Source organism: Tachypleus tridentatus, chromosome 1 (assembly GCF_004210375.1).
Source record: "Tachypleus tridentatus isolate NWPU-2018 chromosome 1, ASM421037v1, whole genome shotgun sequence".
Classification (NCBI taxonomy): Eukaryota; Metazoa; Arthropoda; class Merostomata; order Xiphosura; family Limulidae; genus Tachypleus; species Tachypleus tridentatus.
In genome coordinates this window covers 74,073,158-74,100,747 of record NC_134825.1, presented here as the reverse complement: position 1 = coordinate 74,100,747, position 27,590 = coordinate 74,073,158, and the positions used below count along the sequence as shown (strand labels likewise).

General features: G+C 35.0%; 1 protein-coding gene across 2 annotated transcripts in view; it reads right to left on the bottom strand.

The window, feature by feature from the left end:
* Positions 1-27,350, bottom strand: part of LOC143252495 (uncharacterized) — an 83,959-nt gene extending 56,609 nt beyond the window's left edge. The window contains exon 1 of one of the 2 annotated variants that reach the window (XM_076504732.1): positions 25,813-27,350. In XM_076504732.1, the coding sequence (XP_076360847.1) occupies positions 25,813-26,778 (966 nt within the window). In that variant the 5' untranslated portion in view covers positions 26,779-27,350. The remainder of the gene's footprint in view (positions 1-25,812) is intronic. The other variant, XM_076504722.1, reaches the window with a different exon arrangement.
* Between the last annotated feature and the right edge of the window lie 240 nt (positions 27,351-27,590).

Below are 27,590 nucleotides of genomic sequence, written 5' to 3'. Positions count from 1 at the left end.
TAGCAGTGTAAGACTAGAGGAAAGGCAGCTTATCATCACCATCCACTGCCAACTCTTGGACTACTCTTTTACCAACGAATAGTGTGATTGACCGTCACTTTATAACGCCCCCACGGCTGAAAGGGCGAGCATGTTTGATGTGCAAATGTTTAGGACTTATACACTAAAAATTCCATCATAGAAGACATTATATATAATATATGTTCATGTAACATAACACAGAGAGTTGTATGCACATGTACATAATTTTACCCTATAAAATCTTCGTTGGCTGATACACAATGAACTACTTCTAACTGTTCGCAAACCACAACAGTCGTATTGCACCGGCTTCAACATGTTTGAAGTGATTACAGACTACAAACAAAACCGAAGTCTCTCGTTTAGAGTTAAGCGAGCATAATACAGTTTGCGTGTTTACTTTCGTGTTAACCATTGTTTTTCGAAGCGTTATGTTTGTTCCAGCTAATTCTGACGAACCTTTGCATGGCACAGCCATGAAACGGTAATACTGACGTAGTCCTATCTGTAGGATGCAAGTGCGAGATGAAACTTAGAACAAGAACGAGCCTTACTGTTATTATGTTCATCTGAATGCTGTAGATAAAGGTTAAATATAAAGTCTGTTAACCATTAGGAGAAAACATTATCAAGTAGTTAAACTTCAGAAAACAGAGAGTATAGTTATATATTTATATCGCCATTAAAATGCTTGGTAAAATATAGAGTGAAACATAATGTTTAGAAGCATCTGCCAACCATTGACCATCTTACTTACGTAATTAGAATTTACTTAAAAAATAAATGATACGTTTTCATTTTGAAATTATAACAATTAAAATATCATATCATAATAACGCAGCATAATAACTGGTTTCCCCAGACGCAGCATTTTGTTTAAATTTCGTGGTGAACAAGCAGGATTCTCTGTGTTTTGAATTATTATTTACATTAATTTTAAAAGTTTAAATCACGTTAAAACAATTCAGTTTGGTTTTGAATTTCGTGCAAAGCTAAACAAGGACTATCTACGCTAGCAGTCCCTAATTTATTACTGAAAGACTAGTTACTCTTCGCCATTCACAGCAAATTCTTGGGCTATTGTTTTACCAATAAATAGTAGAAATTACCGTCACATAATAACGGCACCGCGGCTGAAAGGACGAGCATATTTGGTGGGAGGGGGACTCGAATCCGCGACTCAGAGATTGCAAGTCGAGAGGTTCTAACCATCTGGCCCTTCTGGCTCTAAACAAAATTATATTTTACGCATGGCATGTATTTCTTTCAACATATACAAGTGTACATGTATATACACACACAGTGTGTTGGTCTATACGAAGTTAACAAGGTTTCTTGAATCGTTTTTGTTTGCCACGCTCAGTGCAAGTACAACTTGTAATTTTGGTTAATAAGTGTTATATTATGTTTATTCTAGTTCACCAATATCTCTTTTTTTGCTGTGTTTTAAAGAGTTATACTTCGTAAAGAAGTTAGTAGATCATTCAAATGTTAACACAAATCAGGGGTATTACGAAGAGGCAAATAAAAACATTTAATATTCTGGGAGAAATAACGATATGCTTGTTTGATAAAAAATTTTTAAGTTTCATGTTTTAACACAGTAAAATTTTTGCATCAGATAGTCCTCGGTCTTTCAAGAGAATAACCCACAACTTAGTTTTTGCCGTTAGCAGATAGCTTAGTTTTATACGTGAGAAGAGTTTTTTTTTTATAATTCAACATCAAATACATAACCAAGTTAGCTCAACGTGTAGAGTATGCAGCAATTGTTGCTATAATAAATATTGCACAAATAAAAAACATTGATCTCCCACTCTGTGGGTGAAATATTCTAACCATTGGACGCTGATATGATCTTCTCGTGAAGCTTTTTGAACACTCGTATAATTTTCCTTTGAAGCTTATTAAACAATAGCATAATTTTCCTTTGAAGCTTATTAAACAATAGCATAATTTTCCCATGAGGTCTGTTGAACACTATTATGATATTCTTGTGAAGTTTGTTAAATATTGTTGAGATGTACTTGTGAAGTTTGTTAAACATTGTTATGATGTACTTCTAAAGTTTGTTAAATATTGTTATGATGTACTTGTGAAGTTTGTTAACCATTGTTATGATATACTTGTGAAGTTTATTAAATATTGTTATGATGTGCTTGTGAAGTTTGTTGAACATTGTTATGATGTGCTTGTGAAGTTTGTTGAACATTGTCATGATGTGCTTGTGAAGTTTATTAAGCATTGTTATGATGTACTTGAGAAACTTGTTAAATATTATTTGTGCTGATACAATCTCAGAGGTGTCGTCGAGGGTAAAAAAAAGCAGAAAGGGGTCAACAACTTTGGACAAATAGGACTGTGTTTAAAGACCCCTTAAACTGTATTCTAGGTTGTAAAACACAATAATGGTTTTTACTTCTAGTAACATTCTTTAAATACATAAATGTAAAGTATTTTAATTTAATCCGAGTCTTGTATTACTTCTGCTACTGTGGTAAAAGCCATAGGATAAACTTCACATCTGTGTATTCTTCCATTGTAGCAACGCCTCGATAAACATGACCTCTTTAACTGTCCCGTATTGAAGTCGATATCAGAAGTACGAAATCGCTATAAACTTAACTTAATGGTTACACAATCTATGAAAAAATGCTTGGTTAATTAAATAGATAAAGTATTCAGTAAACCTAGCTAACATGTCAGTCTTTGATATGTGTATTAAGGCTCTACTTCTAACAAGAGGGGATCTGAAAGAGATTGTATTTAAAACTGTTAATGGGAATGTTACTTAGGTGTAAATTCCATGAGGTCCCAGCTGCACGTTAACACTATCATCCATTCATTTGACAAATTGTAACCGTATATTTGAAAATGTATGTACTCAGGTTAGAAGATTAAAATATAAGATCCTCACTTTAAGTTTGCAATTGTAGTGGCGCCGCCTATATAATAGTGTTGGTGATGGAGTTGGAAAAAATAGTCTAAAATAAACATATAATTATATGTTGTTCACAATCCCATCTAAAGATACACAAACATAAATACTTACAGAATAAATAAATAAATACCAAAAATATGAGATTAAGTTAAGGCTAAAGTGATATTTCTGACGGAGTGGAACATAGTCTATAAATGAAGTCACAGTTAGGGCGGCTTTTCAGTTTAAATCTCAACAAATTATCATTTGCTTTTTCAGAGTGACACGTCGTTTTAATCTTAGCGTAGGCCTGTCAGAATTGCAGAATAATCAATGTTTGTGTGTATAATTCCGCCACATATATTAGACAATCTGATGTTTTCGCTTACTAGATAAATGTTACCGTCATATTCCTGTATCGAAACGTCTTTGTGTCTATAACCACTAAACAACGAGAAACCTTTTCAAATTTAAAAAATAACTGTGTTTACGTGTGCGCATGTGTGTTTTTTTTTCATAGTGCAAAGTAATGAATAAATCATATACTGGCCTCTCTAAGTAAGAAATGTAAGGAGCCATGGTCTCCTTGGCCCCAATGTATGTGCATGCTTGTGAAACCGTTAAAATATTATCATTGTACGTACGTTTGTTGTACTTGAACTAGATGTTTCCACATGATTTGGAATTAGTTTAGTTATTTATTTAAAGTATTTTAACATTTTTCTGTTTTTACTAACTGTTTAAGTTTGAACGTGTTAAGCATGCACTCTTTCAGATCATGGTTTTATTTTATTCATCATAGAGGCAAAAAATATCAATAATCGTGACAATGTCTAATTAATTAATTATTCTAATATTTGAAAGTTTTTGTTTTTAATATTACTCATCGATCGATCTATTAGAAAAAAGATGTAACTATTTTTGAGAAATTTAACGATGCTGATTCAAAATATTATATTGAAAATTACTGATTACCTCTAGTGTTCTAGTAACGATAGATTTATTCAAAATATTCTCGTATATCGTGAAAATAACTTTCTATTTAATAAACTTATTTATTCACCGAAAATTGCATTTATCGTGTATATTATACCGATCCCGTCGCAAAAGGGATTCTACTTACTGTACTAAGGTTAATCTAATAATACTCATATGCCACTTTTTAGATATTATGATTGATAGGCATCAAATAAAAATGTGTGTAAAAGCTTTTCTGTTACATGCTGTCATAAATGTTGTATGACAATAGTAAGGCACATAAACAATATAACACAAGTCAGATAAGATACTGTTGTTGAATTTGGTGCAAGGTTATACCAGGTTACCTATACACGGTGTATAGGATAGACCTCTGATGTGCATTCTGAACTGAATATCACACAAGTTAAGCAAACAGAATACAATTACGCAGTCCTTAAGCCCTGAACAACTCTACAATCTAAACTGTCTCACAATATGTCTCAAACGTTTATCATAAAATATTTTCGGTTTTGTGACTTATCACACTTCTCAACTTAATCTATAAACGTAATATTTTATAACTGGTTGTTAGTGATAGTTTCCACAGCAACTACTTCAGTTTCTTTGTTTGTTTTGAATTTCGCACAAGGCTACAAAGGACTATCTGCGCTAGCCGTCCCTAATGTAGCAATGTAAAAATAGAGGGAAGCCACCTAGTCATCACTACCCACCGCCAACTCTTGGACTACTCTTTTACCAACGAATGAATTGACCATCACATTATAACGCTCCAACGACGGGGATTCGAACCCGCGACCCTCAGATTACGAGTCGAACGCCTTAACACAACTGACCATGCCGGGCCTCAACTACAGCAGCGTAGAAACGCTGTGCAACACGTTCAAGGTGACAAGTGTGCATTAGAGAACTGACATATGTGGTTATTTGTAGTTTTTGATGGTTTATACACGTGAAAATAGGATTTACCTGATGTGACCTGATTGGGCAGTTGTTATGGCACGTGCAATAAGTGTCATGTTGCCCCAAATGAGCAGAATTCGGCAGAGGTAACTGTAGAATAGAAGTGTCCTTAAATGTAGTTATCACTTCACAACCATCTTGCCCTCCTTGTGCTCAACTTATGCAATCTACATGCAAATTACTTTATGTATTTGCATATATTTATGTACATACATACGCATAATATAAATATTTACAGTGTAGAAATTAACATCTTGTTCCATGGTAACTACTGTTTTTGACGAGAACTCTCTTCACGAATGTATTGACGGAATCGTCTCACCTCAGAGAAGTTAAGCCTGGCGGACCCCTGTCACGTTTGGTGCACCATCTCCCAGGTTGAGAACAACTGCACTGCGCCACTGGTTCAAAGCTACTCTTTCAAATATGGTGGAACCTTGCACACGTAATCTATTGCTTAGTTTCACATTCCTAAAATATACAGGGTGTTCGGAAAGTCACTGTGCAGTTTTGTAATCATATGTTATTATATTTCAGATTTTAATCCCAATATGGTTTTAACAACTGAAGGACGTGTAAGGATCCAGGCCTGTATTGATGTCAACGGGGGTCACTTTTAACATTGTTTATAATTGTCATTCATATTTACCTCCTGTATTCTGTATTGAAACATGTCTGTTAATAAATACATAAGTGCACAGTGGCTTTCTGAACACCCTGTACTTGTAGATGGCTCTTAGCAACGAGAAGCGTTATAGCAACATATTGTTAACAGCAAAGACTGCACGGAAAGTGAATCGAAATGAGATTTAATTTATGTATTCTCAGGACGGCTGGTATGGGTATTAACACTTTCACCAAAATAAAACAGAGAACAACGTTTCGACCTTACGTCATCATCAGGTCAACAATTTGTTTGTTTGTTTTTGAATTTCGCACAAAGCTACTCGAGAGCTATCTGTGCTAGCCGTCTCTAATTTAGCAGTGTAAGACTAGAGGGAAGGCAGCTAGTCATCACCACCCACCGCCAACTCTTGGGCTACTCTTTTACCAACGAAAAGTGGGATTCACCGTCACATTATAACGCCCCACGGCTGAAAGGGCGAGCATGTTTGGCGCGACGGGGATGCGAACCCGCGATCCTCAGTTACAAGTCGCACGCCTTAACACGCTTGGCCATGCCGGGCCTCAGGTCAACAAAGAGTGTTATCCAGGTGCCAACAACAAAAAACGAAGCCAACACGACAAACCCATCAACCAACCTCATAATTAACAGATCCGACCGACAATTAAGCAATAATTAGTTTGGTTTGTTTTAAATTTCGCGTAATGCTACACGAGGTTTATCTGCGCTAGCCGTCCCTAATTTAACAGTGTAAGACGACAGGGAAAGCAGCCAGTCATCACCTTCCACCGCCAACTCTTGGCCTACTCTTTTACAAACGAATAGTGGGATTGGCCATTACATTATGACGCCCCCACGGCTGAAAGGACAAGCATGTTTGGTGTGACGGGGATTCGAATCCGCGACCCTCGGATTACTGGTCGAGGTGCCTTAGCCACCTGGCCACGATGTGCCATTAAGCAATGAAGAGATAATCAGTGATGTCGAGTAAACCCACTTGTAGAGAAATATATATGCAAAATCGGCTCGTTTGGGTTGAGAAAATATTTTACATAGAAGAGCGAACAACGTTTCGACCTTCTATGTAAAATATTTTCTCAACCCAAACGAGCCGTTTTTTGCATATATAATGAAGAGATACATCTGCTTAACCTTTTTTTGGTAAGGTGAAGATAACGTAAGAAGTCGAAACGTTGTTCTCTGCTTTATTTTGGTAAAAGTGCTAATACCCATACTTCCCGTCGTGAGATACATCTTTACTTCAAGTGGGTTTCTCGTCATCACGAAATTTCATTTATGTGTCTGTTACTTTATTTATCTAATTTTCACATGTACGTGTAAATATACATTATACAGGTCTATGCGCATGTGTCACGCCGACACTGATAGTATTACGTGTCGATGTTGTCGTCTGTCTGTTAACTATGGTCAAAAGCCTGATGATTCGTACAATCCGGAATAAACTGATAGTAATTTGAAAACCCTAGTTTCTTTGTTGTCTTCCATGGAGCCTCCATAAATAACATATGAATGAAATGATAAACTTCTATCATACGAAAGAAGAAGCATGTAGTTTGCACTATCATTGGATGAGTTTCCTCTTTCTCGGAAATTATTACTATAAAAAAGCAAAACGCTCCATTAATTTAGATAAGATGTTGTTGCCAGCTGTACAGCACTATAATACTGTGAATTCACTCTTTTAGAGTCCTAGAAAGAACCAAGACGACTTTTTTTCCGAAAAATACGTGAATGTGTATCATCGCATAAACCATGAAAAACACACACAAACAAACAACTCATACGGCACGTGCTAAGCCATGTGGGACACAAGAGTCATGTCAAGATACTAAAGTTGACATACCATCACCAGCTCAAAACACATTCCAACTTTTACGAAGGTTTACATGTTATCAAGCTCAAAACTGCACAATAGACTTCTGTGTTGTACAGGGATCAAAACATGAATTTTAGGGTTATAAGTGAGAATATTATGATTTGTTCAACAGGTTTTTTTATGACGCTCTTATAATTTACTCATCAGAACCTGCTTTAGAAAACGTTTTACTAATTAGAGTTAAAGGGCGTTATCTAGACTTATATCGTTAACCACGGATTTCATTTGAAAATATTTATTAGAACTGAATATACTTTTTCTTTTTTTTTCGGAAAATGGAAAATTTTATGTGACACAAATTTTTCAGTTATACGTTTGGCGTTGTCAACCTGAACAACACCCCATGTAATACGTGGGGTAAGGGTTAGTTCAGACTCAGTGATCCCTGATTAGAACTATATGTCACTGCCAAGGTGCTGTTTTTTAATTGATTTTTAAGATATCTTCCATTTATGCGTGCAGGTATATAGACGTACATTTATATGTGCAGGTATATAGACGTACATTTATGTGTACAGGTGTATAGACGTACATTTATGTGTGCAGGTGTATAGACGTACATTTATGTGTACAGGTGTATAGACGTACATTTATGTGTACAGGTGTATAGACGTACATTTATGTGTGCAGGTGTATAGACGTACATTTATGTGTACAGGTGTATAGACGTACATTTATGTGTGCAAGTGTATAGACGTACATTTATGTGTGCAAGTGTATAGACGTACATTTATGTGCATGTACATTTCATTGTTAGAATTTATCGGTTTGGCTCAATTCAAATCAAGTTACCTATAAAGCTTGTAGCTAGAAGATAAGTCACCTCGGCATGCTCAGGTGGTTTGTTTGTTTTTGATTTTTAAATTTTAAATTTCGCATAAAGTTACTCGAGGGCTATCTGTGCTAGCCGTCCCTAATTTAGCAGTGTAAGACAAGAGGGAAGTAATCCGAGGGTCGCGGGTTCACATCCCCGTCGCGCTAAACATGCTCGCCCTTTCAGCCGTGGGGGCGTTATAATGTGACGGTCAATCCCACTATTTGTTGGTGAAAGAGTTGTCCAAGAGCTACCGGTAGGTGGTGATGACTAGCTACCTTCCGTCTAGTGCTAAATTAGGGACAGTTAGTGCAGATAGCCCTCGAGTAGCTTTGCTTGAAATTCAAAACAAAACCAAAAGAAGGTAAGTTATAAGTTAATGATAATAAATTCACTAGAAAGACTTAATGTTATAAATAAATATACGCAAACATTAAACCTATACTGATTAGAATGCATTAAATCATCGGTTGTGTAACATCCTTTACGCTTGTAATTTCAATTTTTGATTTGTATATATAATCAAAGTTACATTTGAAATATGTTGAGAAGGTCTTACTAATTTGGAACATGTATACAATTATCTTGGTTTGAAAATAATGAAAACCATTACACAAAGAGCGTATAGAGTTTGTCCCTCATACCAAAATAGTTCATTCCATCAAAGTAATATTTTAATAAAAATATCGCAAGTTATTTCCTCGAAAGGGGACCGAAGGCCACCTGGAGGGTCACTTATCTTAACCATTCTCGTCACCTTACAGTAGTGTATTGTTTGTCAATCAATATATACTAAAATGACGTCATATAAAGGATGATTAACGTTGGAATTTGTACTGTCGTGATGTCAGTAAAACGTGCACATGCCAGGAATCGATAGAAGGATTATTTACTCTGTGGGCTATTACACAAAATGACATATGAACTTCAAAAGCCAGAAATAAAAACATTTGTTACTCTTAATTTTGTTTTAGTTATATTCTTTAAACAGTACATTTTCGGGGACCCTGCGAAAACACATCTTGTGACTGGTTCTCCGCTTATGTTATATTCCTCTATTCACTGTTCAGGCAGAGGTCTGGAGAAGTTTGTTCACAAGTTCCAAACGAGTTTGTTCTCAGGAAGTATAGCATATGTCTACGAACGCACTGAACTGAAACCTCTACTTTTCATGCATAATAACTAAGTGTATCATTCGTGATCTAAAAAAAAACACGCATGTATGTCCGACATCTGTGTCTATCTATCTGTGTACGTGTCTATAATACTATGCGCTCTGCACTGCTTAAGGGACGTACAAATAAGCATGGTAAATAATTACACCATTTTGTTTTCACCGTACTTTACGCACGAATAAAAAATGAAAAAAGTGTATAAAGAATACATCCCTACACTGACTCACATAGCCTCTCGAGCTTCAATCGTAACTAATATAAATAAAATGTAAATAATAGTAAAACTAGTTAAAGCGTTTGTTCGTATTTTTAATGCCTACGGTTTTATCTGAACACCCATGTGTTTCCCGCCATCTTCGTCTTTGGATCATCTATTACACGGTGTTATTAACATAAATGCGTAGAAAAAGTCAGTATATCGTTTTACTAGCGCCACCTAGTGACAAAGTCAAAGTTGCAAAGCAAGAATTAATGCATGAACACACACACGCGTACAATGTCTGCGGGAATATTTTTGTTTTTACATCAATAACTGTGTATTTCGTTCTATAAATGTTGACAAGGAAACAAAGAGCCATATATATATATATATATATATTATCCAGCGTACCCATTAACATGAAAATGTTTCACGGTGTTCCCACCATGTAAATGATTTGTTGATTGTGCGCATATCTCATTTAAATTTAAAAAGAATAATTTCATTAAATATTTATCAATTCCGTTATCTAGAAGTGTGATATACTTTAAAAAACAGCAATAGAGTTTAGCTATTAACTAACCAACAGCCACAAATTATTTTTTAAAACACATACGAAATGACATTAAAATAATTTTAGTTTCTGTTATTGTGAGGTTATTCACCATGTCAAAAACCTTACACATTTCCACAGAATGGGGGTAAAAGTGCATATATATATGACGTCCCCAGAGATTATTTGATCGTAATGTAATATGATAACGTTAGGGGGGTAAGTAAGCAGTTGTGACGTTGTTATAGATGTATATTAGTGACTGCTTTACCTATACGAAAACCTTTAGGAGGAACCCGATATTTTTTCAAGAAGGAAAATCTCGGGACAGGGAATACACAATGAAGTTTTGTTGTTTATAAACAACTTTTTAAAGGAAGGCTAAACAGCTTGCACTTTCTAGCATGTTCTTCGTGTATATACTGCTGTGCATCTGGCTTCAGTACAAGTTACAATATGGCATTTGATGTGAACCCTATTCCCTGAACGCTAGATCCTTTGTGACCAACTCTATGTAGGATACTTACAGCATCACAGTTCATGGCTGTGACATAAAATGGCTACTAATGATACGGGCTATTTCTGCTTTTAATTCTGGTTTATTATAACACATGTTAAGACAATTGAAATTCATATGTTTGGTATTACAGTATCAATTGGTATCAAATAATACGTTTCATACATGTTTAATAATAACAACGTGATATAATACTTTGTGTATGTGTTATTTAAATCGTTAGAAATTTTATTTCTTCTTTGCAAATTCTGGTAAAAGTAATACAAACTTATAGTGAGAAAAATTAAAATAATGGTTACCATTTATCTAACACTTATTACAACACTTCTTACATCACTTCTCATGACTATGTGGTTATACCATTCGACTTGTCTGTGAATTGCGGGATCGAACCCCGTCACTAAACATGTTCGCCTTTTCAGCGAGATTGGTAACGTGACGGTCAGTAAAACTATTCGTTAGTAAAGAATATCCCAAGGGTTTATGGTAGGTTGCGTTGATTGGCTGTCTTCACTCTAGTATATTGCTTAAAAATTAGAGACGGCTAGCGCAGATAGCCCTTGTGTAGCTTTAATAACAACAACCGTCCATTGTAGCAAAAAAATAAAATTACGTATAGTATAATTCGAGCCAAATAAAAATCAGTAATTTAGTTTTTCACATTAAAAATTATTAACAAAAGATTCGTTTCTGAAAGCAAACCGACCTTTTTACCCATTCTTTATAACACTCAATGAAAATACAAAATGTGAACCTGAACATTATCTCGTACAGTAATTTCTGGAAAGCTTTATTTACTTCACAAAAGACTATTTGATATATAGTCCAGTTCAAATATTCAGTTGACTACAATAATTCAAATTATGGACCAAGCGTGGTCTAATGGTTATAGTAAGTTCGAGAATTTATGATTCACGACTCATTGTCACGAAACTGCAATTTTGTACTTTTGGGTTCCTGGTGAGCTGAAAGAGTATTGTTGTCTTATTAATACAAAGCTATACATTGGACTATTTGCCCTCTGTCCACCACCGGCAATCGAACCACGAATTGTTAGGGTTTTAAGTACATAAATTCACCGTTAGCCGAACAAGAGAAAGATGAGCGCTGTTGGATATTTACCCTACCTTCTGTCTATCAATTCAAAAGTAATGAAACATTACATGGATATAACACAAACAAATCTGTCACCGTTATTTAGAGATCTATAACTATCTCTGTCGAGTTGAGGCATAATATAAAATACTTGAATATCTTAGTTTATATGATTAGCGTAGGTTAAGATAAATATCCACCAAAAATCCTAATTTGAAAAAAACAAAATCGTTAAAAGCTGTGCATTTTAAAGTGCTCTCTATTTCAACTTCAATTTAAGCCAAAACTAAGTAATTCTGTTTGTTTTGAATTTCGTACAAAACTGCTCCAGGGCTCTCTGCTCTAGCCATCCCTCAGTTTGAAGTCATAGACCAGAAGGAGAACAACTCGTCAACACCACCCACTCCCAACGTTTAGACTACTCCTTTAGAAAGAATTGAAGGATGATCATGTTCAGCGGCAGGTTTCGATATGTCAAAGCTTAGGTTGTGAGTTTAACGCCCTAACCACCAGGTGCCAGCCTTAACTGATTTTAAACTTATTTTTCGCAGCTATCTCAAGAGAAAAACCAAGGAAACACATAACATTGATTTAACTGGTCACTTTTAGAAAAGCTTTAAGAAGCTTCTCTTTGATCTCAAGTCACCAATAGATATTTCCGTTTGTATAATTAACTATATCAGTGCCATTTAAAAGCAACGACAAATAAAATGTGTAGCATTTACGTTTCATGCAAGACGTGGATTCAAATTTAGCACATTACATTATTTCGAAATATTCAGAAAAACCAGATAAGAAAGAACAGACATAAATTCAAACTTGTCACTTCGTGCGAATACGAACTGTCATTCGGATATGGTGTTTCGTTTTATGCTTTTGAAAATTCCTGCCAGCTTTCAATCGATTTCGTTCAGATTCAACCCCTGCCATATTGAGCTGTTATGACTGGACCCTAGTTCTGTGAAGTGTTGAATACACGTAATGTATACATCGAACGCGTGGTATTGACTTATGCACTGTTTATGTTAAAGAAAATTAATTATCTGTAATTAAGATGCAGATTAAAGTAAATTCATTATACAGACACAATCCGCATTCCATCAGTTTTATCACCTTGTAGGAACGCATTATCCAACATTGAATTTTGCCTGCTTTCTCTCTGTTCGTTATATAACTTTAAGACAGTTTTTCTATAACTCTAATGAGCCGTTTTTGTAGCTGTAAACGATAAAAACACATTTTCTTGTGAAATACTGTCCATCAAAATTAATTGTTTGCAGTACTGACACGAAAGACATACGTTAACATAAACAGGTTTGACTGAGTCCACCCTGATCACGTTGTATCGTTGAGTAACAATAAACAAAAAAACCAAAACAAAAATGTTGAACTGACGAACGAAATAAATTATGAAGTTATTTTTAAAATGTAATTATATGCTGATTAATGGCTAGAGCAGGTCAAGCGATCTTGAACCTTCCTTCCTGAATGCTGAATGTTAGTTGTTTTAATCTGTCTGTGCGTGCGTATTCAGGGCTATTTGATAAATGTCAGTTTTTCAAGAAGGACGATAAATAAGCTTTTGAGCTTGATTATTTTATAATGATACGTCTCAAAAGACTTTTATAATTACAACGTCTAATATATAATAATAATAATTAAATGGTAAAAATACTGCCGAAACGGTTAAGCAAGCATGTGCAATGATAGTTCGAACAGCAAATATCTTATAGGAGGTGTTTTCCGACTTACAATGCTAAAATCATGGGTTCGATTCCCTTCGGTAAACACAGCAGATCGCCCGTTGTGGCTTTGCTATACGAAAAACACTCACTTATATGAGAGTATGTGAAACTTAGAAAAAAATAAAAGAATATAAGCAGCAAAAAGGTATGAGAAGATACTATAGTTTTTTACTTGGATTTTACAGACCTCTAGATTTGGCAACTTCGATTCCTGTGTTGAGTTTAAATATATATATAAACATACACGAAAATTAAAAATGTTTAAAAACATGTCTATAAGAGAGGGAAAATGTGGTAACAATTTGGTGTTGTTCACATACGTTTTAATTGTGTAATTTTTTGACTCCATAATTTCGTAGCAAATTATTTTTTTGTTTTTCCACTAAACACCTCATCATACACCCTATCACACTTTCCACTTCTTTAAATCAATTAAAGGTACATGTTCCAACACTTTCAAGGACACTTTCATTGACCGTAAATTGATTTTACTGGTACCGCCCAGAGTCTGCACAGCATGTTTATTGCTAACCATTATTACAAGAACAGTTTGTTTTGTATATACTTACAACAAAAATACGGAAATGGTAACAGTGTTAGAAGAATTTTCCGCACTACTTTCAGACGCATATCGTTGCAAAATACGTGTATTACTACATCTACTGTTATTAAAGAATATAAACAAGCTCTTGTTTACAAACTTCCGCACTTGGAAGAATGCCAAATACAGTAATCATGGAAGCCAATCAAAATTTAAACAGAAATTTATTTGAAAGAATGAACAACGCCCTTGTTATGACTAGCCGTACAACCAACGTAATACAACATCGACCTTGAATTATGTCCCACTAGTGAGGAAGAGGGATAGGGGTAGAGATAGTACATGCCACGCTGAACTGTAAGGGTTAGAAGTAACGTGTATACACCATAAACAGCACAAGCTTTTCAGTAAATACGATTGGGTAATATAATTACAAACACACACAGTTGTTTCATCATAACAAGAACCGTGAAGGATGAGAATTATTATAACAGGCCAGTGTTGCTAATTCTCAGTCTCTTACGTAAAGTACCAATATTTTAAATGTTAAAAACACTAATTTTTTAAACATCAGACTCATTACGGATAGGTTTCTTACAAACGTTCTTATCGAGTTTTATTCCCGCAATGTATCATGGACCCTTAAAAGGCGGCCATCATCAACTGATGTTGCTACGTACAACATTCCCACTGTTTAAGGGTTAACGTGTTTTAACGGTCGTTAGTTTGTATCCTAACAAAATGTCCTAATTGAGTTTTCTCCATATGAACTTTATCTTAGAAAATGTTTTTATTTGGCTTTATTCCGACAATAAGGTTGATGACTGAAGGTTTGTATTCTCACAATATTATTTTGGATGGGTGCATACCTTGACAATACATTCGTTTTGAGTTTTATTCTACACATATGGGTTTTACCTGACAGTATGCTTGGGTTGGGCTTTATCATCACAATATTATGTTGTTGAATTTTTATCTTGGGAAATTGTTCGTATTGGGTTTTACCTGACAGTATGCTTGGGTTGGGCTTTATCATCACAATATTATATTGTTGGATTTTTATCTTGGGAAGATGTTCGTATTGGGATTTACTTGACAGTATGTTGACAAAGTATTCTTGTTGAACAGAATTCTTACAGTATGCTCTCGTTATCCTTGGAATTTGTTTTTTTCTTAACAGTTTTATCTTGTCTACTCTCAGATGTCCTTGTTTAACGGAAGAACAACGCAAGTTCGAAACAAGAATGCTTACCGCCGCCACCACTCGGCCCTACATAAAAAAAAAAATGTCTGTGTCTCCGTCCCTTATCAACAGACATGAACCGTTTTTGGCAGGACAATGAGTAAGAGTATTCTGCAAATGTCCGCCAAAGTTCATCAAAATCCAATCATTTTTATTGAGAGCAAAAACGGTGTGAAAAATCAGCCCCCACGTTGACTGAAAGGGATTTAAAAAAAAATTATTGACTTTGCTGTGACCTTGATCCTCCGAAAGCTAATAACTTCTAAGTTTGGATCATAGTTAAAATGTGTACCACCTTTCGTCTGGATCAATTCAGCCGTTTTCGAGAAATCTTGTTGAGAAACACAGAAACAAACATGCATAAACATAGGTGTGAAAACATAACATTCGGTGATGAAGATACCAGTATCCCAACAATTTTCCAGTTGGTGTTGTTAAAGCCTGAACGAGAACCAACGCATTTCGTCTTGACTGGTATAACTTCACTATAACTCATTATAGTACGTTTCTTCTAAGCTGTCAGAACGTGAGATAACGACTTATCATGAAAAATGGTTAAAACCCTAAAGTAAACAGAGGATCGAGAAAGTTAAACGAACTACATGATATTTTATATTAAAGTGTGAAAACTCTTTCTTTCCAAATGTGTTTTCTTTCTGTAACTAAAAAATAACTAATAAATGCATTTTTTTTTTCTGTTTTACAAAGTTTTATAATATTAAGAAAAAGTCACTTGTACGTACCCGTAAAATAAACTAAGGAAAATCATATACAGTTGTTAGCTCTGTTCAGCTGGTTGATGTGGTAATACTGTAGTTTTGCATCACTTTACTACATATACATATTTAAACCTACAGAATAAAAGACTCAAGCTCATAAGATTGCTTGACATTATTTTTCTTCGCAAGGTTTGTTCAAGTGGTTCCTTGTAGTAATACAATAAGTAATTTTATGTCGCTACAATAAATATACTCATTTCAACCAACACAAAAACTTTCTCAAGCTTATAAAGTTGCTCAAGTTTGTTCTTCTTTCAGTAATAAAATCCACCAGTTCCCGCCCCAGAGGCCTGTTATACCTTCACCCTCATTCGTACCCTAATGTGATCGAGTCACATTCTTCAACTGCATTATCAGAGCAAGAGAAAAAGAATAGATAAGACGTATAACAGATAAACGAAAAAAAAAAAAAACACAACACAACAACTATGATGTGACTGTGTGTTCTGATTGATTTTATCTGCAAACTTTCAACTCAGGGTTGGTTCTACAGGAAGAAAACGGTATTCTAAACATTGTACAAGATAAGTAAACTTGATGGTTTCCCTACTGACATTTACCATCGATTGAAAAGACGTACAAACCGGTAAATTCATGTGCAGAACCTATATTTCGTGACAGAACCAACTACTTCCATTACCTAAAAGTGCCATCTTCTGGAGTGTTATTAATAAATGATTAAATGATGGTGCCAGTTTTTTTCTTCTTCTTCCACTGTGCATACAAACACATGAAGTTGAGAATTAAACCATATCGTACGAATACTAAATATTCCGACTTCGGTTCATTATCTCTTCTGGATTGACTTTTTTATGTTAAAAATATGAAGAAAACTAAAACATTCAGGGTTTACACAATGAGAAGGTTAAAATCAGGTAACGTGACAACACGAAGAAATTTATTGAATGTTAAGTTTGATCTGTTACTTCTTCTCTGTATCTTAAATACTTGATAGTTTATTGATATTGGTATTTGAACAACATACACGAGCCAGTTGACAATCTGGTACAAATTTGTGCTATGAACAATAACGTCTTTCTCTTTCAGAAACCCAGTATTCAATGTGATTTGTGCGATTAGCCGTAGATTAACGGTTGCTTGGTTTGTTTGAAATTTCGCGCAAAGCTACACGAGAGCTATCTGCGCTAGCCGTCCCTAATTTAGCAGTGTAAGACTAGAGGGAAGGCAGCTAATCATCACCACCCACCGCCAACTCTTGGGCTACTCTTTTACCAACGAATAGTGGGATTGACCGTGACATTATAACGCCTCCACGGCTAAAAGGGCGAGCATGTTTGATGCGACGGAGATTCGAACCCGCGATCCTCGGATGAGGAGTCGAGCGTCCTAACCACCTGGCCATGCCGGGCCTGAGACTAACGGTATTTAAATATGTTAGTTTAGACGTGACATGGAAATGAGTAATTAATAAAATATATTAAGGCTTTCTACGTAGATTAAAGGGAGTTTCCGTTATTTATTGAGGGGTATGACTCCCCTGGTTAGTCCAACGATACTCTCTATCAATGTGCACGTCATCACTTCAAGATTTAAAACTGCACTTTTTTTTTTTTTTTTGGATTAGACCACACCACCTTCCCCAGCGACTCAACGGCAAGTCTGTGGGTTTATAACGCTAATTGTCGGATTTCGATACTCGCGCTGGGCTGTGCACAGATAACCTACAGTGTAACTTTGCACTTAACAACAACATTTGACATTTTATGCAGCGACAGCCGAGTGTAGTGTATTGGAATGCAGGCCAGAAGATTTAAGGCTCAAGGTGCTATTTGTCGCCGAGCAGGAACACGTTTCTTTGGAGTGTTATAACCGTGTAAGCCAATTGAAATGTTTGTCTGTACAGGATGCTTGTTTCGAATTTCGAGCAAAGCTACGCAAAGGCTATCTACACCCGTAGATCGATTTTAATATATTCTAAATGTAACGTTCAGATTGAATGTAAATATTGTAAATACGTTGTACAGTTTATACTATATACATATTTATTAATTTTGTAACTTATCTTCCTTTACACGTCTTATGACAGCATAAAATATCAGTAATACAAATACTTATGTATACAGGTTAGCTATAATTATAAAGTACCACACATGTTGTTTTAACCAATCAGGTACATGAATTTGGATGCTAATAAAAGGTAATTTCTGTTTAAACTAATAATTAAAATTAATAATTAATTTATATTCGGATTCAAACGCTAAGATCAACTGCATTTTACAGTTTGGTCACCAGATAGTATTTATATATATATATCGTGAATTTGGATGGCATACGTGAAAATTGTAATACTGTTTATAATAAGCATTTATAATAATGTTTTTAAATATAATTTATTATGGATTTTGTTTAGTAAGATACTTTATAAAGTACTACAAACATTATAAACAGAGAGGGCTAAATTAGGTCATAAACAGAAAATATTTGGTTTATTCAAAGTAATAAGAAGAACTATATTTATTCATCCTCGTTTGTAATTTTTATACAATCTATATAAATGCTGAAAAGTATTAACATAATTTGATGACGCTAATGTTTCTACTATCTCGGCTGATAAACCTAGTATGTAAGGCTGCTTATATGGCCCAAATAAGCTGTTCACGAGCTGTTCTTACACACCAATAAAATAAACACACATACATGCAATATTATGACTACGTACATGCATACAGTTTGTTTCCGTCTGGTACAATTGAGGGTCGCCATTACGGCGATCAATAACGCCCATATTGATCAGAACCGTCATTGAGGCAGTCACAATGGTTGGCTGGAGCTTAGTGAGGTGGGCTTTAAACACCTACTTCCCCTCTCTAACACTAAGCACCTTTCTTGATGAAGAAAAACCTACTTGAAATAGAAATGTATATCAGAACGGCTGGTATGGGTATTAACGCTTTTATTGATAAGCAGACAACAACGTTTCGACCCTTCTAAATCATCTTCAGAAGTTCTGAGATACTAAGCATCTTTCCTTTCGATTCTAGATTCTTCGTAAATCTTTTGGTCTTATTTTCTCACCGGAGCAATTAGAAAGAGGCCAGTTTATTATGATAGCGCTCAGTATTCTGTTGGGGCATAATATCGTTTTATGACCCACAACAGAGTCTATAACTGAAATAAATGACATGGACATGTGGATTGGGCAACTGTAAAATAAAAAATGTTTTATTCTGAAACTGTTAACTATAATAATCTCATAAAACATTTTAGCCTCTGTGTTTGTCAACTATTTCTGACTGTGAAACACGATAAACTGGATATTGTTATTTCTGTACTGAATTGTTCATCAGAACACTCAAGACAAGTTTGGTCGTAATGTATCAGAATATACAATATGCACATGAAACACTTGGAATTTATGGAAACGGATTATACTTGATATAGTTAACTATTAAATCAAAATGTATATATGTATGCGTGGCAAAAAGTGCAACTTATATCCATGTTAACACCCCAAAGGTGATAAACAAGAGTGTAGACTTTAATAATATTCACGTATCTCTTACATACTGGACCATAATGTCTCCAGATTGTCTGTCTTCACATTGTTAGCACCCCAAAGGTGATAAACAACAGGAGTGTAGATTTTAGTAATATTCATGTATCACCTACATATTGAACCAGAATGTCTCCGGATAGTTTAATTTGCCTTCACATTGTGGGATTTTCTGAACAAATCATCTTCACGTTGTGTAAATAATAATAACAATAACCACAAAAAACAAAAACGGCATGAGTAATTACGATGGTTTTATGGGCATTGCTTCGAATAGTTATTTATTGGGTTGAGGAATAATTCGTGAGCGTTTTTTCAAGTTAAAAAAATATATTCATAAATGAAACGCTTTCGCAAAATATTTCATGTCATTTGGTAGATAATTTTTTGCTCTAATAGATGGTGTGTTTGATTTTCATATGTCTTTAATTTTTGCTTTCATTTTCAGCTCATTAAATGGAATGTCAAGTGGACAAAATCGAGCATTTTCGACACCATCTGCTTTTCGCATTTAATTTCTTGCAAATTCGTTTAAAACAATGCATACTATATACCTAGGTATTCCATGAAATAAAGTATCATAATAAATGTTTTGGGTGTAATGTGTTCATGCATTGAAGTATTGTATTGTCTTGCATGTTATGCTTGAATGAAATTATTTAAAACCGCTCATGAATTATTCCTCAACCTAATACAACGTCAGCCGTCAAAATAATATGTGGCTTTGTAAGTTGTTTTCATTCACATTTACGAAACATCAAATGATAATCAACAGAAAACTGATACATAATTTTTAATGGTATTTCAGTCTTAGAGCTTCCTAAACGACCTGACGTTATGGTTTGTTTAAAGTCATAACAACATCTCGATTTAAGTATCATACCTCATGACAAAACAAACTAATACGTGCATATATTGTATATAAGTTTCGTAAAAAAACTACTTCTGACAACATCAGCGTGTTAATGTATGTTGCAGTTTTATGAATATATAACTAATTACTTGTTAGTGGTCTGACAGGGTAAGAAACTCTAAGCAACACAATAGTGTCTAAACTTCACAACGATTGACCTTTCAACCCGGGGTATTCAGCTCGATTTGTTTATTATATTTATCAGCACAGCAAAAATTCTGTGTCTTCTAACACGTTTTATTAATTGTAAACTAATTGTTTTACGGACATTAGTTATAATATATATTTGTGCAACATTAATTCTGTTCACCTTTATGATGAGACTCATTCTAGTATAAATTTTAAGGTATAACCATGAAAGACTTATTGACCGAAATACATTGTTTCACTGATTTATTCTTTAGAATGTTACCTGTTGGGATTCAAAGCAACTAGAAAAATAATAGTTAACTTTATAAAAAGGAAAATACGAAATAGCTAATAACTTCCAATCATAGCAAGTTGCCTATTTAAAGTGAAACTAAAAACCAGCCTGACAATGAATGTATCTGATCAGATGTACTTATTTACGTTTCTCTTTATACAAATTATAATTAATTGTTTCAATAGTTGGGTATCCTCACCTTAAACGATTTTTCGGCCATAATCCCAATAATAATTCACGAGGTTCGGCCATTTTAGGATACTTGGGTTAGGCCTGAATACATATGTTTTGCATTCTAAGCTTAACACTATTAGATAGTGTGTTTAATGCAACTAGCAATAGAGAAATAATACAATATGCCTTACTTACAGAATACATAAACACTAGATGTTGGCTTCAAGTACTGCCCTAGACTTTATGTTTGTTGGTTGATTGTTTCGTTGTTGTACATCAATATACCCACGTATGAGCAAAACCCTACACAATCCCTCTCTAAAAACGTCTTGTGTTTTTACTGTTGTTGTTTTTTTAAGGCAAGATACACAAAGAGCTACCTGCAGAGTGTCCATCGCGAGGAGTAATGTCTTGAGACCAAGGAAAACCCATTAAATAGCATCAAGAGTGTGGCATCTGAGACAGATTACTACGACACACTTTAATGTATAGATCTGGAGTCAAGTATGATGGCAGTGTCAAGAGTTCAGCCAAAAACTAATGTTTATGATTGCACAAAATAATGAATTAAAATAATATCTAAGTCAATAAACAGTCAGAATACTGGTTCTGTAAAAATAAAAATATTAATGTTAAAGGTAATGCAGAGAAAACAATGTTTTTAGCACGACTATACCATTTCAACTAATCGAAGTTAAAATAAACACATACACATAGAGCAGGACGTATTAAATAAAGTTAGTTTTCTAAAAAATCGGAATAGAATCACGATAAACCTCTAAAAAGCCCAAGAATAATAATAATACTTAGAAAGTAAATTTACAACAATCGTAAGAGTGTCAATGTAAATTAACTAATGATGGAATGTAATGTCAGATATGGAACTATTATACAAATAATATTAACTGTATGCAAGAAGAACTGAAATTAACAGGAGGTAAAACCATACAATATAACGGTTTATTATTACCCTAGACAAGTTCCAAAAAAATTAAGTTTTTAATGGGTCATAGGATTCTGTAAAACTTTTAAACCCATGGTCAGTATTAAAAAATAATGTTGAATTTCCTACCGAGTTGTTTTTGGTTTTAATTTCTCTCAAAGCTACATGAGGGCTATCTGCGCTAACTATCCCAAATTTAACAGTCAGTGTAAAACTAGAGGGAAGACAACTAGTCACCGCCAACTCTGGGGCTACTTTTTACCAATGAATAGTGGGATTGACCGTCACATTATAATGCCACCCCACGACTGAATGAAAGAGCAAGCATGTTTGGTGTAATGGGGATTCTAACCCGCGACCTTCACATTACGAGTTGAGTGCCTTAACCACTTGGCCATGCCGGGCCCGTACAAACTGAATGAAATTTTAGTTTAAAATACTAAAGCAGGAACGTTGTCTGTGATAAACATGAGTGAATGTACAAGGTTCGTCCAAGAAGTCCTGTACTATTGAATAAATTATGTAGTATCCAATAAACTGTGAGTAATAAACATTGTGATATAAGGTAGCTAGAATATTCGAGTAGGGGAACAGAAAGGTTATAAAGTTTAAACTGTCCGTTTTATTGAAAAGTTTGAACTTCAACGTTTGATTAATGATATTGATAGCTAGACATAATGTTTTGTCTTTAGTGAAACAGCGTTATTTCTAGAATAACATCCCAGAGTTTTGAAACCTGTCAGGACTAACAAGACTGTTCACTCTCCTATGTATATTATTTACACCGCGATGGAAGGTTCTGGAAACTAGCTTTTCGATGTTCGCCGAGCACTTAGGGCAACAAAATCCTAGAAGACAAAACTCGCACAAGTAATTAATTTTTTAGCAGATACACTTGTATGATCATTATTAATCCAAAACCCTCTAGATAACTGACCTTGGTCAATGATATTCCCATTTACAGCTTCTGAAAATGTATTATATTCCATATCTTCTTGAATTATATGTATAAATATTTACAAATAACTTCAACATTGCCTTCGTATTTTATAAAACTTTTCTACTAACTTGGCTCACTAATGTTAAGGTGATCCGCGGAGAACTCTTTAGTATTAAGAACAAGTTTTCTTAAATAGGAGAGAACAAAATATGAACAAGATTGAGATCTGTGTACTTGATTACGTTGTTATTGTGGAATAATTATAGTTTCACTAGGTTAGAAACCGTGCAAAATTTACTATACGCTCAGTGTATTAATACTTCACTCATTTCGAAGCACTAGTTGTGTCGATTCCTCAATACAACCCACCGTCACACCAAATATGATCGCCTTTTCAGTCGTGGGGGCATTATAATGTTACAGCCAATCGCACTATTTGTTGGTGAAAGAGTAGTCCAAGAATTGGTGGTGGGTGGTGATAACTAGCTGCTTTTCGTCTAGTCTAACACTGCTAAATTAGGGATGGCTAGCGCAGATAGCTCTCGTGTAGCTTTGCGCGAAATTAGAAAAACAAACAAACAAATACAACCCCAACGAGTACGTCATTTATTAGAGAAAGAAGTTTACTATTCATATTACAGCACTAAACTAAAACTTGAATTTTAGTATAATCTTTATAGTTTTTAACACTGAATCTACTTTATATGTTTTATGCTATGTTACACATATAACCTGCTGTATTTCATAAAAGATCAATTGTCTGACATATAGTGATATGTGGTGTGAGAAATGCATATACATATAATACAACAGTTGTAACAAATTTGTTGAAGTCGGTCGCAAATGGGCATACTATGATTAGTTACTAGTTTTTCTTTCATTTTTAAACCTAATTATATGCGCATAGTGTTTGTTGAAGATGAAAGCAAAATAGTAACTTTTGAACAAATAATTTTGACATTCCGAATTTTTATGATTAATTTGACGATATCTTTAGTAATGAAAACGTGTTATATGTTGTTTTTTTAACACGTTTTGCTCTTTCGATAATTAAACGGGGAGTCCTTGGGTGTAGAAATATCAAACGAGCTCATGTTTTAACGAAGCCTCGCAGTTTATAATTTCCTCGGCACGGAAGACAATAAGCCACTAATTTGTTCTCATCCAATCTCAGTATTTGTGGGTGATATCGAAAATGGGTTGTCTCAAACAAACCACTTATGTTTGGTACTTAAACATACACACCGATTGTTGTAATACGTTCGTAGGTAAAATAAGACATGAATCAGAAAATTACATGCATACATAATTGTTCATAAAATGTTAACTAAGTTCAAAATACAAATTAGTATGTAAATGTTTTTATTTTTATAAATCGCTATTTTTGTCTTTACAGATTGAATCCATGTTCCCATGTATGTAACATTAATCACAGACGCAACATGAAAATTTAAACTACGAGTTTTCATTCTTCTTTTTATAAATAAGTAATTCACTATCCTGACAATGTGATTGAAGCCGTCATTCTAAAAGAATAATATTTACATATATCTAAAACATTGCAATGTACAAAAAAAACGCAAATTCCACGTTCTGAAATAAACAGGCAAGTGGTAACCAACAGCTCGTGCACTTCACAGACGCCATGAACCGAGTCTCAGGTCGCGACAAAAGTGGCGGTACTTCCTCTCCAAGGCCGTTATACACGCTAAAGCCAGGTCCACCTTCGTGATAAATCTAATCTATATTAGACACATGACGCCACAAAAATCTAACATTGACTGGGGCCAAATTTAATTTTGAAATTACCAAAGCCTAGAGTAAAATATCTGTGTAAGCTTTGATTCAATGTTTCGTCTCCAACATAAAATGAATGAAAAAACAAAACAAAAACAACTTATCACCTAATATTTTGCCCCCAGTGTTTCAGCGGTATGTCTGCGGACTTACAACGCTAAAAACCTGGTTTCGATACCCGTGGTTGGCAGAGCACAGATAGCCCATTGTGTAGCTTTATGCTTAATTCAAAACAACAACAACCTAATATATTTAGATCGCACTTTTACATGTGAAGCACAGAATTAATTAATACGCGCAATATGCGTTACAATAATACGGAGTAGTATTGTTAAACACCGATAAAATATATGTATAGAACCTTATACGGATAAGATATCACGACTTATTCAAAATGTGTTCACGAATCCCATATACACTATTTACACCCAAACTAATTTTCAAATAACACCAGTAAACTTACAGTAGGTCAAATGATTCTCGCGTTCTGCTAACAGTGAAATACGATCAAAACTTAATGGATGTCCCAGTAATCCATCATCACACGTCCTGGGTGTAAATCAAAGCTGTCACTTACAGGAAACCTCCTGTACTTCGTTTGAATCTTGGTATATTAGTAGATATGAAGTTTACTGATTCATTCTCAGACCGGTTAGAAAGAATCGATTAAAAGATTATAAAGTAATTGATAAATCAATAAGTAAGTTTTTTTTCATTATTTAACCCTTTTTCTCGTCTTCGTTTTTTAAAACCTCTACTATCCCTTTCCTCGTGCAAAGTGGAAATTTCCTCAAGATTAATAATACTACAGGCCTGATTGTTTGGAGAGTACGTTGATAGTAATAAATAAATAATGTAATTGTTCAAACTCTATCTTACAAATAATGCTTAACTGCATTCTGTTTTTCTAAAGATGTTGTTGTTATTTTTCAAAAACGAAACAAATAAACAAACTGTGGAATAATAAGTAAGCTAGTAATTACAAACCAGTATCTGAGGTTTCAAAGACTCTCTATTATATCTTTTCCAATCAGTAACGTACCTGCTTTCTTTTCCGGCTTTGTGTGCGTTCAAATCTGGATTTAACGTCTTCTAAGTGCTGTTGAAGTTTCTCTGAGTTTTCCTCGTCCTTGGATAACATTACATAAGCTCGCCAATTAGAAGAATCAAATCCCCAGTGGCATGTGCGGTTTTCCTTTGAATGGTGTGCGTGGCAAACAAAGACCTCTGGATTCATAACTCCATAGCATTCCGTGCACTCAATGCACCTTGCAGAAGGTGTCGTGTAGAGGTCAGGAACAAGCACTCCTATACATTTGCCAAAACACCGGTGTGCAACGCGGAATTTTAACAAATGTTTCTCACGTATTTCCGAATTCGGCAAAACCGTGTAAAGCAAAGTTGCACACAACCTCTCGGCATCACTTTTTGTGATGAGACCACAACTGGGGGCACTAAGGGGCAGAACGCCTGTAACCTTCAGAACCTCTAGTTGTTCCGGAGTGCAGCGAGAACAGAAAATATGCAGTTCGTCACACACACTGTTGATCTGTTGCAAACTGAAATCCTTAAGAACAGTGTTCAAGATCTGCGGTAAACAGAGACGTTTCTCGCCTCCAACAATGAAGCAAGAAATGGTTTCCTCTTTCAAACTAGTTTCAGATCTCTCACAACGACTGCGGTCTGGTGGTGTAAAAATCGGTGGTAACTGAATGGGGAAAGGCGGAGGCATGAGAAAAGGGTCGTAATCAGTTCCTATCGTTTCATCTGGATCTTCAGATTGTACAACGACAGGAGCAGCCGACACTATACTTTCCGATATATTTCCCACCGTTGATTTCTCATTCGGATGTACCATTGTACCTCCGGTCTTCTCCGCGGTCTCTTCGTTGTTCCACGTAGCCATGAACGTGTTAGGCCCCTGTAAGCTAGCCAGTGCAGCTTCCTGATAGGTTTTCAAAATCCTCTTCAAGTGTGGGGTATAAACTTTAGTAGAAGGCTCTTCCATGCCGTGTCTAATCCAGTTTACCGACTTATTAATCACGTGAAAGTAATGTCCCTTGTTTCTATACACAGTAAAATTCCGAACTCGACATTTAGTTGTGCCATGCTCGTCGTACAGTGAACGTGTGGCTGGACGCGTTTCTCCTCAATCAGTTCGTGCAGACGTAAGAACCTTCTGCTTCTCAGTGATCCGCAAGGACTGTACGAGACACGCTAGCGTTGAAAAGTCCAATCTTAAGCGCGCTTTCTAGTAGTTTTACTGCTCTAAATAGAAGAGTAAGCGATAGGAGTTTTGTCTAGAAACAGTTTGTTGTGTGCGATTTGTGTGTTTCTAGTTAGACTTATCGTTTCAGAATACGTGCGCACTCGTTCATTTTCAACCTGTACCCTATATATTCTCTTTATCACAGGTAACGTCACGTCACGTGATTTAGTAAAACAACAAACCAGTCAACTTATTACAACAACTTGTTTAAAATTTGAGAAGATGAGGCTACAAAGGCTTAGTGTAAAGAAGGAAAGTTCTGAATATTTACGAGAAATAACATTCAGAAGATAACGTTCTAAAGCAAGTAAATAACATTAATCTGATTAGCTTGAAAGTAAGTTTGTTCTGATGCAAGAAACACAGCTACCTCGTGACATACAAAGCTATATAAATTAGCGTGTGTTTTCCTATGTCAAAGCCACATTTGGCTATCTGCTGAGTTCACCGAGCGGAATCGAACCCTTGATTTTAGCGTTGTATAAATTAGTTTTATTCTATCTTTTGTATGTCCGTCGAATAAAAAAATGTATGGCTCAAATTTTCTGTTT